Below are 13,353 nucleotides of genomic sequence, written 5' to 3' on the forward strand. Positions count from 1 at the left end.
AGTATTTGCGAATTATCAAAATTACACTAGGGAGAAATAAAGGAAAGGCTAAAGACGAGAGGAGAACAGTCACTGCTTTAACTTTATCTTCAAAGGGCCTTTAGGGTCTTGAGGAAGTTGAGGCTGCTCCGAAGACTCAACAACTATTCTTTTACCTTTTGGATCATCCTTCAAGGTTGTCGGATTTGCTTGATCATCCTGCTTGTCCTTGGAAGAGTCTTTAGGGTCACTTGAGGGCTGTATGTCCTCTAGTGCCTGTCCTTCTATTGGATCAGCTTGCTTTGGGAGTTGACCTTCAGCAAAGGCAAAATCTTCAGCCAGCTCACTTTCCTTATCCTCAGATAGTGGTAGGGTAGCATCATCATCGACTTGAGGAAGGTCAGAGGCTCGAATGGCTGGAGGGTAGTAGTCGCTCTCTGCTTTCCAAAGAGTAGAAGAAGCCTCAACCCCAGCTCGGGAAAGGGCCTCGTTCCACACTTGGAGGCAGTAATGCTTGCATACCTCAGGGACATGAGCCTTGAAGGTTTCTGTGATCTCCTTCACGCAGACCTCATAACCTTCCTGTTCAGCTCGGTCTTTTGCATTCTCGGCCTCTTCTCTTGCCTTCTTAGCCTCTTTTTTGCTCTTGATGGCCTCATCTTTTACCTTCTCAGACTCCTTTAAATCTTTTTTAAGATCTTCAATTAGCTTTCTCGTTGCAGCAAGGTTCTCATCAGTTTGCCTAAGCAGTAGTCGTTGGTCCTTGGTTTGTTTTACAATTGTTTTAAGAGCAGCATCCAAGCTGGACTTCTTACTCTCTGCCTTAACCAGTTTATCTGAGACCTCTTGTACTTTTTTCTTTTGTAGGTCCAAGATCCTTTGGGCATTTTCACGCCTTGATTCTTCGGCCTTCAAAGACTTATACGAGCTAATGGCGATCTTTTCTGCCCTATGAGCAGACTGAACAGCCTATGAATAGAAGGCAACAATACAAAAAAGACAAAGTTACAAGTTTTATAAAAATAACAGGAATAGAAATAGACAAAGGTTTAGAAGAGATGCTTACCATGGCAAGCTCCTTCTTCAGAATCATGAAGACATTTTGGTCTCTTTTTTTTCTGAGCTCACCCATATCCTCGGGTAACAACAAAGCTTGCTCCAATGCATCTGCTACGCAAGCAGCTGTTCCCTCATCGGAGTTCCTAATGGATGCGTCAACAGTGACTGCATAGTCATCCATAGTCATATCAGGGAGCCAGAGTGGAGCGTGTATAGCTATGTGAGATTCGGTCTGTCTATCTAACCTCGTCTGCACAGTGTGGACCTGTTTTCCTCCTTTTTCGATCTCAGGCTCCTTAGGAAGAGAGCCTTTTCCTACCTCCATCACTTCTTTCTCTTTTTGCTGGTCCCATTTTCTTTTGTGGTAAGCTGGTTTAATACGCTGAGATTGGGAAGGAGGGGGAGGAGGAGGGAGCCTAGATTCAGGGCCTTTTTTAGCGCTTTTATCTTGGACCCTAGTGCGAGGTTCCTTAGGAAGCTCTTGAGTCCCTGCTTGAGCTTCCAGTACATCTTTGAGACTCGGCTTTGGCTTGCGCTGGATATCCATGGGATCAGGCTGTTGGATGATGTCTTGTAAGATTTGAGAGGATGTGTTGAGGATAGAAACTTGGTCTTCGGGGGAGTGAGGTTGATTAAAAACCTCGAACTCGTCCTCGGAATCGGATACTTCAACAATCTCTTATTCTTCCTTTATGTTGGGTTGGGAAAAGGTTGCTTCACCAAGTATATGTTGTGTTGAAAGAGGGATTAGGGGAATCCCTATCGGAATGGGTTGTGGGGGTTGTACGGGTTGGGTAACCAAGGTACCCTGAGGAATAGGAGCTCCTTCGGGTAGTAGAAAACCTTCAACGACAACGTTGATCCGGTGAAGACGTGGGTCCTTGGCTTTGATCACACACTTCGGCGCTTGAAAAGCTTTAGAAATGGGATCGTAGCCGAGAATTAAATGAGCAGCTCAGAGTTGGCTGTCTGTATGCACGAAAACTTCGGCTTGTAAAATTCTGTCCAATCTCCCAAAATCAACGAGGAGAGGGTGACGATTCGCTGCGTGTGGGTCTGCAGAATTGTCCAAAAGAAAGAAAAACAAGGTAAGAATAGATAAAAAGATAAAGGAATGGTTTTTAAGGGTTTTAGAAAGATCCAAAACTTCACCTGGGGTCCTTTTCCTTGTCGGATAGGGTAAGCCGTCATGCCAATCTCCTGATATGATCAGGAAGTCGTTTTTTAGACCCTTATTGGATTCGGACAGATACTGAATTAACCTAACTGCTAGATGCCTAGATTTTAAGTAATATTCATCTTTTTTCGTTAGGTAGTGGAGGTTATGAACACAGTTCACATCGTGATGAGTGAGCTCTAGGTTCATCTTCTCATTTAAGGCATCTATGGAACCTAGGATCCTAAAAACATTTGGGGCACACTGGGTAGGAGCTAGTCTAAAAGCCCTAAGATAATCCCTAGTTACAGTCCCCATGGGGATTCTCATCCCTCCTTTGATGAATGCAATCATCGAGATTACTGCCTCTCCGGTTTTTCTTTTTACGAAATACTCCTCTTCTGTACAGTACCTAATAGATACCCTCGAGGGAATTTGGTATTTAGCCTTAAATTGCTCTATTTTTTCATTTGAATCCATTAGGGATGCAAATCTACCCATTTTTGAAAAAAAAAAGGGGTGTAGGTATGTTAGAGAAACTAAGAAAAATAGACTAGCCGAGGATAAAGGAGTACAGAGAAAAAGAAAGGGGAAGGAAGAAAAAGAAAAAAGAGTTGATAAAGAATGGAGAGAGTATGGGAGAACTTACTTTAATAAAAAAAGAAGGCACGGTCACCTCGGACAGGGTATTTGGTAAAAAGAGAAAGCACGTGTAGATGGCAAATGTGGCAAGTATGTTATAGGAGCGTTGTGGTGTGTGAGAGGATTTGAAAGAAATTAGTATTTATATATCATTAGGAATTATGAAGCGGGAGAATTCCCGCCTCTGCCCAAGGGCAATTCTCAACCGTTGGATATGTGTCACATCGCTGAACGTGGGGAACATAAAGACGCCAGAATTTAATTTAAGGACGCTTTGCATGCCGAAGCATCGGAAACATGCGATGGGCAGTTCAAAAATCATCATCTCTGTCAGCAATATTGCCAAATATCCGTAGGACAAAAGAAGACAGATGTCGAGATCCTCCTTTCATCCCGAATTGGAGAAATAAGAATCTCGAGGGGCTATTGTAGGGACATTGGGCCCAGTAATTTATGAAGGATGGCCCAAAAATATCTCTTGGGCTAAAAGCCCAATCCGAGGACATCAAGTGATCTAGGGATGTGTGAATGTACCTCATAAAGAAAATACTAGGTAAAGAAGCGATAGCATATGAATAAATATGTCCGAGGAAGACTTTGTCCTCGGATAATAAAGCTGAGGTAATAGAAGGGAAGGTTTAATATCCCTAGGCTATGTTATAGAAATTCCTATGGTTTCGGGAAGATACGGTACACGTGGAGGGTAATAGAAAGGGCGATGGAATATCTAAGATAAAGCTGCTACCATCGCCCCCACATTAAAGACTCTACAATTGATATGCTGGCTGCATTAATGGAGAAATGGGACCTGAGCATGAGGTTTGGAACTTGGCCCCTGACTCCAGAAGACTTTAGGGAAATTGGATGGGACAAGTATTTAAACCAGCGTTATAACCATGAGGTGGAAGATGAGAAGGGGAGGAAGATGAGATATAAATAAGAGAAGTGACCTTCGGAAGAGGGGAGGGCTTTTCTTTGGAGAAAGAATAGTATATGTTAAATCTGACTGTCCACAATTGTAATCTATCTTGAGAAGCAGTATCATAAACTATCCTCGGATTGTGTCCGAGGAGGGATTTTCATTCATATTCTTATAGATAACTCCCTATTTGTGCCATTGGGCCAAAAGCCCATTTTTCTTTGTTGTCTAAACTACCTTTAAAATCTAGATTTCAAGCCCACTCTTTACAAATTTATTGTAAAAAGACCTTTCAAGCCATATCTCTTCTGATTGTCGGTCGGGAGCTTGAATTGTGTCCTTACAATGACAATTTATAAAAATAGTATAAAAGTTTACTTTCTTAAAAATAAAAAAAATAAAGAAAGAAATAAGTGTAGCATTTTTAGGCTAAACTATGTATTTGGTTATTATCCTTTACACCATATTTTAATTTGGTTTTTACCTTTCAATTGTGTCAATTTGGTCACTAACATTTTAATGTCATGCAAACTTAATTAGTCCATCTTGTTATCTCTTAGATGAAAATTGTTGACATGACTAACAATCAAAATAAAAAATTAGTCTCGGTTAATGTGGCAATAATCGGTTAATTTATTACGTTTTTAAACTTTAGGATTTATATTGTTACTTTCAAGACTATAAGGTTTAATGTGTTACATTCCTTAACTGTTAAGTCTAAATATATAATTTATCAATGTTTCTCAAAATATATTGCTAAAAAATAGATATATTTTAATACCCTTCAAAATAATAATAATAATAATAATAATAATTCCCATAAAAAAAAAAAATCATCATCATCATACCCTTCAAAGATAAAACGCATGTTTAAGTTTAGTTAATGATATAAGGTAGAGTATGATCTATTAGCTCTCTTATTCAATGACAAGAGCAAATATATTTTAACTCTCTTCAAATATAAACCACTTACTTGTGAATTTAGCTAAAGAATGTGAGGTACAACATTTAAGGAAGTGAGGATATTGTAATTACCTCTCTTATTTAAGGATGGAGGACCTTACCAATTAAACGAAGGGAAAAGTTAACAGGTGACCTAAGAATATTTGTTTAAAAACAATATTTTCATAAACTTTTTATGAGAAAAGAAAAAAGAAACTAATTTTTTTAACAGATTTTATATTTTCTATAAAAATGGTATAATTTTTTTTATATAAAATTTCCATTTAAAAATGCCCTAGGAGCATATTGGACCCTTAAATTAATTAGAAGCGCTATATATTTTTGTATCCATAATAAATGCATATGTAAAAACAAACACGTAGCATACGAAAAAGATAGAAAATATTTGACATATGTTGATAAGGCAAGTTGTAATAATAGGTTCAAATGAGAATCAATAAGAATGACCAACTCAACTAATATGAAAAATGATGTTAAAAGTTATTTTTATGAATACAACCTCGATTATCTATAACATACACAGTCCGTGATGCTATAAGTCCTAATAATAAATGTACACACTCCCATTCAGGAAATCATGACCGGCAGCACACACCCTAGTGCATCCCATTGCTGGGTTGGTGACGACAATCGAGATCCTGAAACCTTGGGTAATTACAGGCCAAGTTCAGTAACCAGCCTAAAGTGAAAGAATATCATTGTATCATATATTAAAGTGTGTGAATAGTCAGCCTATCATTCTTTCAATATCTTCATGGGTGTTGTTGATACTATTTTTGGTCTACCTATCAATTAAAGGAATAAGAGTCATCCTAACAAGTGTTTCTAGAGTATTGATTAATAATTAATTTTAAGAAAGTTTTGACACTAATTTTATAAAAAATAAAAAAAATTGTCAAAATATTAATTTTTTTTCATAAAATTTTTTTAAAAATAAATTATTAATCAATGTCCTAAGAATATTTATTAGCATTTTTCAAAAACTAAATATTACTAATAAGTTTCTCTTTTCTCTATTCATTAATCATTGATGACAATCTTAATTGAGTGCTCCTTTTGTTTTCGACTTAATGAAAATCAGTGCAAAATCTTTTCAATTTTCCAGGTGCCCATTTCTTAGTGTCTCTCTCTTTTTTTTTTTGGGCCGAAAGTCTTATGTCAAGTCAACAGTGTAAATGCATGTACAGTAAAGACAATTATAATTGGGGACCTAGTAGTAATGGGGTACCAAAATTCCATTATAATCTGTACGTGTCCAGAGATGAGAGAAAGACACGTCCCTACAATCTGAAGCATAAACAATAAAAAGACAAGAATACAGATATCATAGGATTCACATGTTGGAGTTGGACATGCAGCCAATTAGGTGCAAATCTTCAGATCTACTTCAGATATCCGGATAGAGTTTTTATTAATTGAATTCTATTTGTTCTTTTATTTTCAGAACACAAATTACGATAGGATGAAACTCGTTGCCTAAAATAATAATGTGTTTTTCAGGCCCAATAAATATATATTATCAATGGATATTTTCGAGGCCCATACCTGTCTGATTTTGTTAAGATCACCCAGATTGGTACGGATAGCAAAAGAGAACTCCCAACTTGGGCCGTGTGGAATGGTAGCAGGCTATTTATAATTTTATATCTACATTAATAATTGTACCCGGCTTAAATTAAGTAAAAGTTTATTTTTAAACCAATTTAATGGAAAATTCTTCAAAATGGATTGATAAAACTATGTATGTATACTTTTAGACTTTTAGTCGTATGACTCATATGACTTGTTTAAATAATACATGTTATAGTTTTATGAATCGCCACGTAGTGGATTAAATGAGAATTTTTTGATTTGAAGAAAATTTTTGTCCAATTACTTAATTAAGATTTAAAAAAAAAAAATATTGATCATAATATTTATTGGTCACTGGTTCAAAGATAAAGTGCATCATTTTCATATTAAATGGTTGTAATAACTTTTCCCTATCCCATTGCCTACTGTCTTGTTGGAAAAAAAAAAAAAAATTAGATTTACAAATTACTAATGTGGTGAGTAATTATTAATGAGTGAAAAAGTGATGTTAATAGTAGACCCATATGAGAATAGTAAGAATTGGTAATAGTAATTGTAAGTGCACAATCGTACTGGCAAAAAGATTATGGGCAGCTAAGGCCTTAAACAATATGAATTTGTAGAGTGTGGGCTTGAAACCCAGGTTAGAAGTGTGTGGGGATTAAATGACAAACTAAAGATTGCAAATACTTGGAAACAACAAGGGATATTGTAAATCGGCCTCCTCGGACTTAAGCCGAGAGCTGTTCTTCTATTATATCTTTCTCCTTGTCTTTTTTCTTCTTTAGATTACAAAAAGTCCGTCCCGTTTCTATTTTTGGTTCCTCCTTAAATACTCCTCTTTTTAATACTTTGTACACGTGTTGCCCCAACTCCTCCCTTAGCCTAGATATTTCCCTTCTCAGTGCCTTTGAATAGTAACCAGAAGTTTATCTTCTACTGTTCAGGTGTCACTTCCCCATAAATGCGGCCAGGGTGGTAGGTGCAGGGTCTTTAATGTGGAGGTAGCAGCCTTTATCTTTGACATTTCTTCAACATCGGTACTTCTGGGGCATTCTAGGGTTCCCCCCTTTTAACCATTGGCCTTAACCATGTCATCCCCTAATCTTTACTATGAAATCCCGAGTTCTTCGGTGTTCATCCGAGGATAAGGTCACCCTCGGCTGGATCCTCGGATCCTCGGCGTATGGGCCGACCCATAGTACTAACAATTTCTAAACCCAGGATCAGGTCGGCCTTCCTTAACACGGCCCAAAAGGCCCACGTTCCCATCAGGATCTTTTTGCCCCCCACAGTAATAGTTTGTAAAAATATTGTAAAAATGATATTGTCTTGTTGTCGGATCAATTCATTCGCAATAAAAATCTCACCCATTGTTGATCCTAGCTTGAGCCTAAAGATTAGGGGGCTTTGGGAATCTAGGAATTATCTAAAATTCCTATTATTTGGTCTTGTCATCCCCTTCTTTGGTTGCAAGATTACAACAATGTGGATATTTGGCGATGAAATTTGGTAAGGAAATATTTTTCATCACCAAAAGGTCACATATTGTGACAAAATTTAAATTTTGTCGCCTAAAAAGAAGAAGAAATAATTCTGGCGACAAAAAAAAAAAAAAAAAAAAATTGTAACTCTAAGTGCTACTCAAGAAACGCACTAACCAAAATTTAGGTTGGGAAGCTCTATAACAATAAAATTATTTGTCTCTATAGTCTGGATTTGGGTGATGAAATTTTTTGCCTCTATAAACATACAAAAAGCTATATTGGCGACAAAAAATGATTTTGTTGTTAAGGGCGAACAACTGGTGTTTATGGTGACAAACTTATTTGTCGCTAAAAATCATAATAGGTAACATTTCGCGACAAAAATAAATTTGTCTCCAATTATTAAAAAAGAAGTGGCAACGAAGCAAAATGTTCGTCACTAAAACTAAAAGTGCTAGTCAAAGAGGGCACCAATCTAAATTTGGGGTGCAAAAATTGAAATTGGCTATATATTTTGAGTTTGTTTTTTGACAAAAAGTTTCTTCATATAAAAAAATCACATTTGGTGACGATTGATGAATTCCCTCTACTTTTAAATCTTACCCTTTAAAAATTTTCATTTTCATACTATAGACCCCTTTAAATCAAACTCTCTCTTTCTGCTATAGACCTTTTGTTACTCTCACCACATTGCCAACCTCAAAAGCCACCACCCCCAAGCGGAGTCCACTATAGTCACATTATATGTTGACGTGACCATTAAAATAATATTAAAAAAATTATTTGGCATTTTTAGAATGCCATGTCAGCATTTTAAGTACAAAAAAAGCCATATCAGGTAAATTAATTAAAAAACTTCTTATTTTTTTAAAATAAAATAAAATAATTAAATTAAACTTTTATTTTATTTTCACTATTTTGTTGGAAGTCACATCAGAGTGATGCCTCTCTCTTTTCCCCAACTATGAATTGGTGATGGCTTATAAAACAGGATTGAGATTGAAGATCTCTAGGCTCAAGTTCCATCTATTAGCTTTTGGGTTTTTAAGGAGAGGTGAATTGTAGTGGAATTGGATAGTTGTATTGTTGTTGTTTCTATGTGAAGAGGACGTTGGGATTTAAAGAGGCAGTGTTGTGTGTTAATAGCAAGGTGATTAGGATTGAACCGAAAATGGTATCCACTAGATTGTGTGAGTTCGTCCCTTATGCTTTTCGTTGCTGATGGGTCCCCTTTCCAGTGACAATGTCAGTGATGTTGCAGAGGGAGAAGACAAAAAAGAGGAAAATGTTGCAGATCAGTCTCTCCCTCTCAAATTGGTGGACCGAGCTCGATTCTGGTGGTGGGTTTGGTGGTTTTGGATTTGGGGTTGGAGGTGGTGTGGATTGTTGGATCTGAGGTTGTGTGGCTGTTTAAGGTTTCAGATATGGGGTTTTGTTCATTGATTTGGAATTTGAGTTTTTTTTTTATTTTTTTGAAGTGGAAGTTTTATATCATAAAAAGCAGAAGAGAGTACAACAAAGACAAACACAACATGAAGCTAGACCAAATATAGCAAGTCCTTTTGGACTAGCGTAGCAACAGCAGGCGGGGTAACCCCTTTCCACAAACAAGTAGTTTGATTTCTACGTGCAAGCTAAGCTAGCTCATGCGCTACTACATTAAGATCTCTATTCAAATAATTAAAAGTGCAGATTTCAAAAGTCTTACGCTCAAGCTGAATTCCTTGTAATATGTGTTCCGAGTCACTTCCTGTGGAGTTGTCATTTATGGCTTGGATCATAGCAAGTGCGTCACTCTCCAACATGATACGAGACAAATGCAATTCCTGGGCAAGCAAAACACCTTGCTCCAAAGCCAGAGCTTCCACTTGTTCTGCAGAATATCTGCCTTGAAAATATTTACTGAGGGCTGCAACAACTTGGCCTTTACAGTCCCTAATGATCACTCCAATGCTGGAGTTTCTTCCCTGATCTAATATGGCCCTATCAACATTGATTTTGAAAATTCCCTGAGGAGGAGTTTCCCATTTGATTGGCGATTGTCTTGGGGGAAGAAGGTCCAAAGGAGTGGTTTTCCTGAATTCCTCCAAAGTGTTGAATGCTAAATGCCAAACCTATGAAGGGGAAAGAGGGGATTCGTTATGCACCAATTTATTTCGATTAGACCATATAGCCCAAGATAACACAAAATACAAGTCCAGGACTTGTGAGGCCTTTGTTTGGATCAGGTGTAAGGTTTTGTCTAGGAAGGACCACTTGTGACACAGAGTAGGCTGAGGATGATCAGACCAATGGCTCCAAGCAAGGGAGGCAGCGTTACAATAGAGGAGGGCATGATTTATGTCCTCAGTTTCCAGTCCATAAATGGGACAGATCTTGCTGCAGTTAATCCCTCTTTTGCTAATGTTCTCAAAGGTGGGCAGCCCATTTACACAAGCTCTCCAAGCAAAAATTTTCATTTTTGCTGGGAGGTTTAGGTGCCATAGAATCCTCCAAAGCTGTTTATAAGGGTCCCCAGAGGAGCTTTCCCCCACCTTGTTTGATTCAATCAGGTTGTGGGCAATGTGATAGACACTTTTCACCGTAAATTCTCGTTTCTTATTTCCAACCCAGATAATCTTATCCTCGGGCAGGTTGTGACTCAGGGGAATCTTCAGGATGATTTCAACCTTAAAGGGGAGGAAAGTGGATCGAAGGACATCAGTTTTCCACCTTCTAGAAACTGAGTCAATTAGGGAGGAGACCATAGGGAATTCAGGATTATGGTTTTGAGGGGAGATGACCTTGTAGGTGGAAGGCGTTAGGAGCCATCTATCCTCCCATGTGTGGATTTTTTTTCCGTTTCCAACTCTCCACAGAGTTTCATGTCTAATGATTTCTAGGTTACTGTGAATGCTTCTCTAGGAATAAGAAGGGGAAGAACCTAGCTTAGCATTTAGTAAGTCACCCGTGGGGAAGTACCTGGCTTTGAGCACTCAGGTCACTAGAGAGCATGGGTTAGTGAGAATCCTCCAGGCTTGCTTGGCTAGCATGGCTTGATTGAAGGCTTGCAAGTTTCTGAACCCCAGCCCACCTTTTGGTTTTGGATAGCACATTCTATTCCAGCTAATCCAACCAATCTTTGTTTCCTGCTGCCTTTGGCCCCACCAAAAGTTTTTCATCATTCTTTCCATGTCATCACATAGGCCTTGTGGGTGCTGGAAGCAACTCATAGTATAGGTTGGAATTGCTTGTGCCACCGCCTTGATGATAATTTCTTCCTCCCCCCCCCCATAGATAGAAGCTTGCCTTTCCAACCTGTTACTTTTTGCCCAACCCTCTCCTTTAGAATTGCAAATACTTGATTCTTAGACTTACCAATAAGAGAAGGGAGGCCAAGATATTTTGAATGCCTTGAATTTTGCATAGGACCCAAGATATTAAAAATTTCATCTTTAGTGTCTTAAGCTGTATTGGGGCTGAAAAATATGGAGGATTTGTTCATGTTAACTTTCTGCCTTGAGGCTGCTTCATATTCCAGCAAAATTGATTTTAGTTTGTGGCATTCTTTCGAGGCTGCTTTACAAAAGAGAATACTGTTGTCGGCAAAGAAAAGGTTGGGTCACCTTTGGACAACCCCTACAAATGGAGATGCTTTGTGATAAGCTGGGTTTTGGCTACCTGGTGGATAAGTGCTGAAAGGCCTTTGGTATAGAGTAAAAAAAGACTTGGGGAGGGTGGGTCACCTTGACGGAGACCTCTCATGGGAGAAATGTTCCCATAGGCAACACCATTAATGAGGACTAAGTATGATACTGGGGTGATGCATTGCATAACCAAGTTTATTTATCTATTGCTAAACCCCAATTTTTCCATAACCTTAGAGATAAAACCCCACTCAACCCTATCAAACGCCTTACTCATGTCAAGTTTAACAGCCATAAAGCCCTCTTTCCCTGATGTTTGTGATCTAAATAATGCATCAGCTCGAAAGCTACTAACATGTTATCCGTGATAAGTCTGTCAGGGGTGAAGGCATTTTGATTTATTGATATAATAAGGGGTAAGAAAGCTTTTAAGCGGTTGGCAAGAGTTTTAGAGATGAGCTTATAAATTACGTTGCATAGGCTGATAGGGCGAAAGTCAGTCATTCTTTCGAGGTTATTTATTTTCGGAATTAGGGAGATATTTGTTTTTTTTTTTTTCCAACTCTGTTATGGGTGTGTTATGTTGAGGAAATTTAGGACCATATTAGTAACATTATTGCCAACAATACTCCAATATTTTTGAAAAAAGATAGCGGACATATCGTTTGGTCTTGGAGCCTTGGTAGGATGGATTTGTTTTAAAGCAGCTACCACCTTCTCCCTAGTGAATTCCCTTGTTAGGCTTTCATTTATTTTATTTGTCACTTTAGAAGGAATTGCATCAATTACCTCCTCAATATGGCTTGGAAGAGAGGAGCTGTATCTGTTATCAAAATAAGATATGGCAGCTTAGGCAATGCTTTCATTGTCATCACACCATCTTCCCTGCTCATCCCAAATACCCATTATGGTATTCTGTTTTCTCCTTTCTGAAGCTTGCGCATGGAAAAACTTGGTGTTTTCGTCACCTTCTTTTAGCCAGTGGGCTTTAGCCCTTTGTCCCTAATAAATTTCTTCATTATCGAGGAGATCATTAATCTCTCCCCTAAGCCTGTTAATCTCCAAACTCAGATCCTCATTCTTCTCTTGAAGGGCTAGGGCATTTAAAGCATTTCTCTTATCCTGAATTTTCTTTGGAATTTGCCCGTAGACCGTAGAATTCCATCTGGAAAGTTCAGCAGCACAGCTTCTGAGATTTTCTGATATGCCCTTTAGTATACTAAGATCCACTCCAGAACCCCAAGTGGCCTCAATAATGGCCTTGCAATCCTCTCTTTTAGTCCACTGAACTTCAAAGTGGAAGCGCCTAACCCTAGTTTGGTGTTTGGTCCCGGGGTCTGTGACTAATAATGCATAGTGGTTTGAAGTTGAATCCACAAAATGGTAAACTTTCATTTCTCTGAATCGGGCTGACCATTCAGGGGTGGCCAAAGCTCTATCTAATCTGAGGCAAATTCTATTCTCACCCTCTTGCATGTTACTCCAAGTATAGTCCGGACCACAATAACCCAAGTCATGGAAACCACAATAATTTACTATTCCCCTAAATCCATCTATCTGTTGTTGGGTGCAATTTGCTCCCCCAGATTTCTCATCCATTGAAAGGATTTCGTTAAAATCTCCTAAGCATAATTAGGGAAGTTGGAATTGATTATTAAGGAAAGCAAGAAGGTGCCAAGATTCATACCTCTTATGTGTTTGGTTTCAAAGCATAAGAAAATTTTGTTGAATATCTTTGTATTTTGTAAATCTATGGGCATGTCCTTGTTTGTTTTTGTTTTTGTATTTTTTTTATTTTTAAATCTGAGTGATTTTTATGGGTTGGGTCGCTAAGAAAATGTAAGAAAAGAAAAGAAAATCTTGATATTTTTTTTAAAAAAATTTTAGGCAACCAAAATGTTAGGAGGGGAAGAAAATGAAGAACATGAATGATTGGGAAAAACATGAACA

The 13,353-nt window shown here is 38.0% G+C and overlaps 1 protein-coding gene across 1 annotated transcript; it reads right to left on the reverse strand.

Annotated features, from left to right (window-relative positions):
* Positions 1-12,405: 12,405 nt before the first annotated feature.
* LOC142635292 (uncharacterized) lies at positions 12,406-13,002 on the reverse strand. Its single transcript, XM_075809477.1, has one exon. It carries the CDS (start codon positions 13,000-13,002, stop codon positions 12,406-12,408), a length of 597 nt encoding a protein of 198 aa, XP_075665592.1.
* Positions 13,003-13,353: the final 351 nt, after the last annotated feature.

This window comes from Castanea sativa, chromosome 5 (genome assembly GCF_040712315.1).
Source record: "Castanea sativa cultivar Marrone di Chiusa Pesio chromosome 5, ASM4071231v1".
NCBI lineage: Eukaryota > Viridiplantae > Streptophyta > Magnoliopsida > Fagales > Fagaceae > Castanea > Castanea sativa.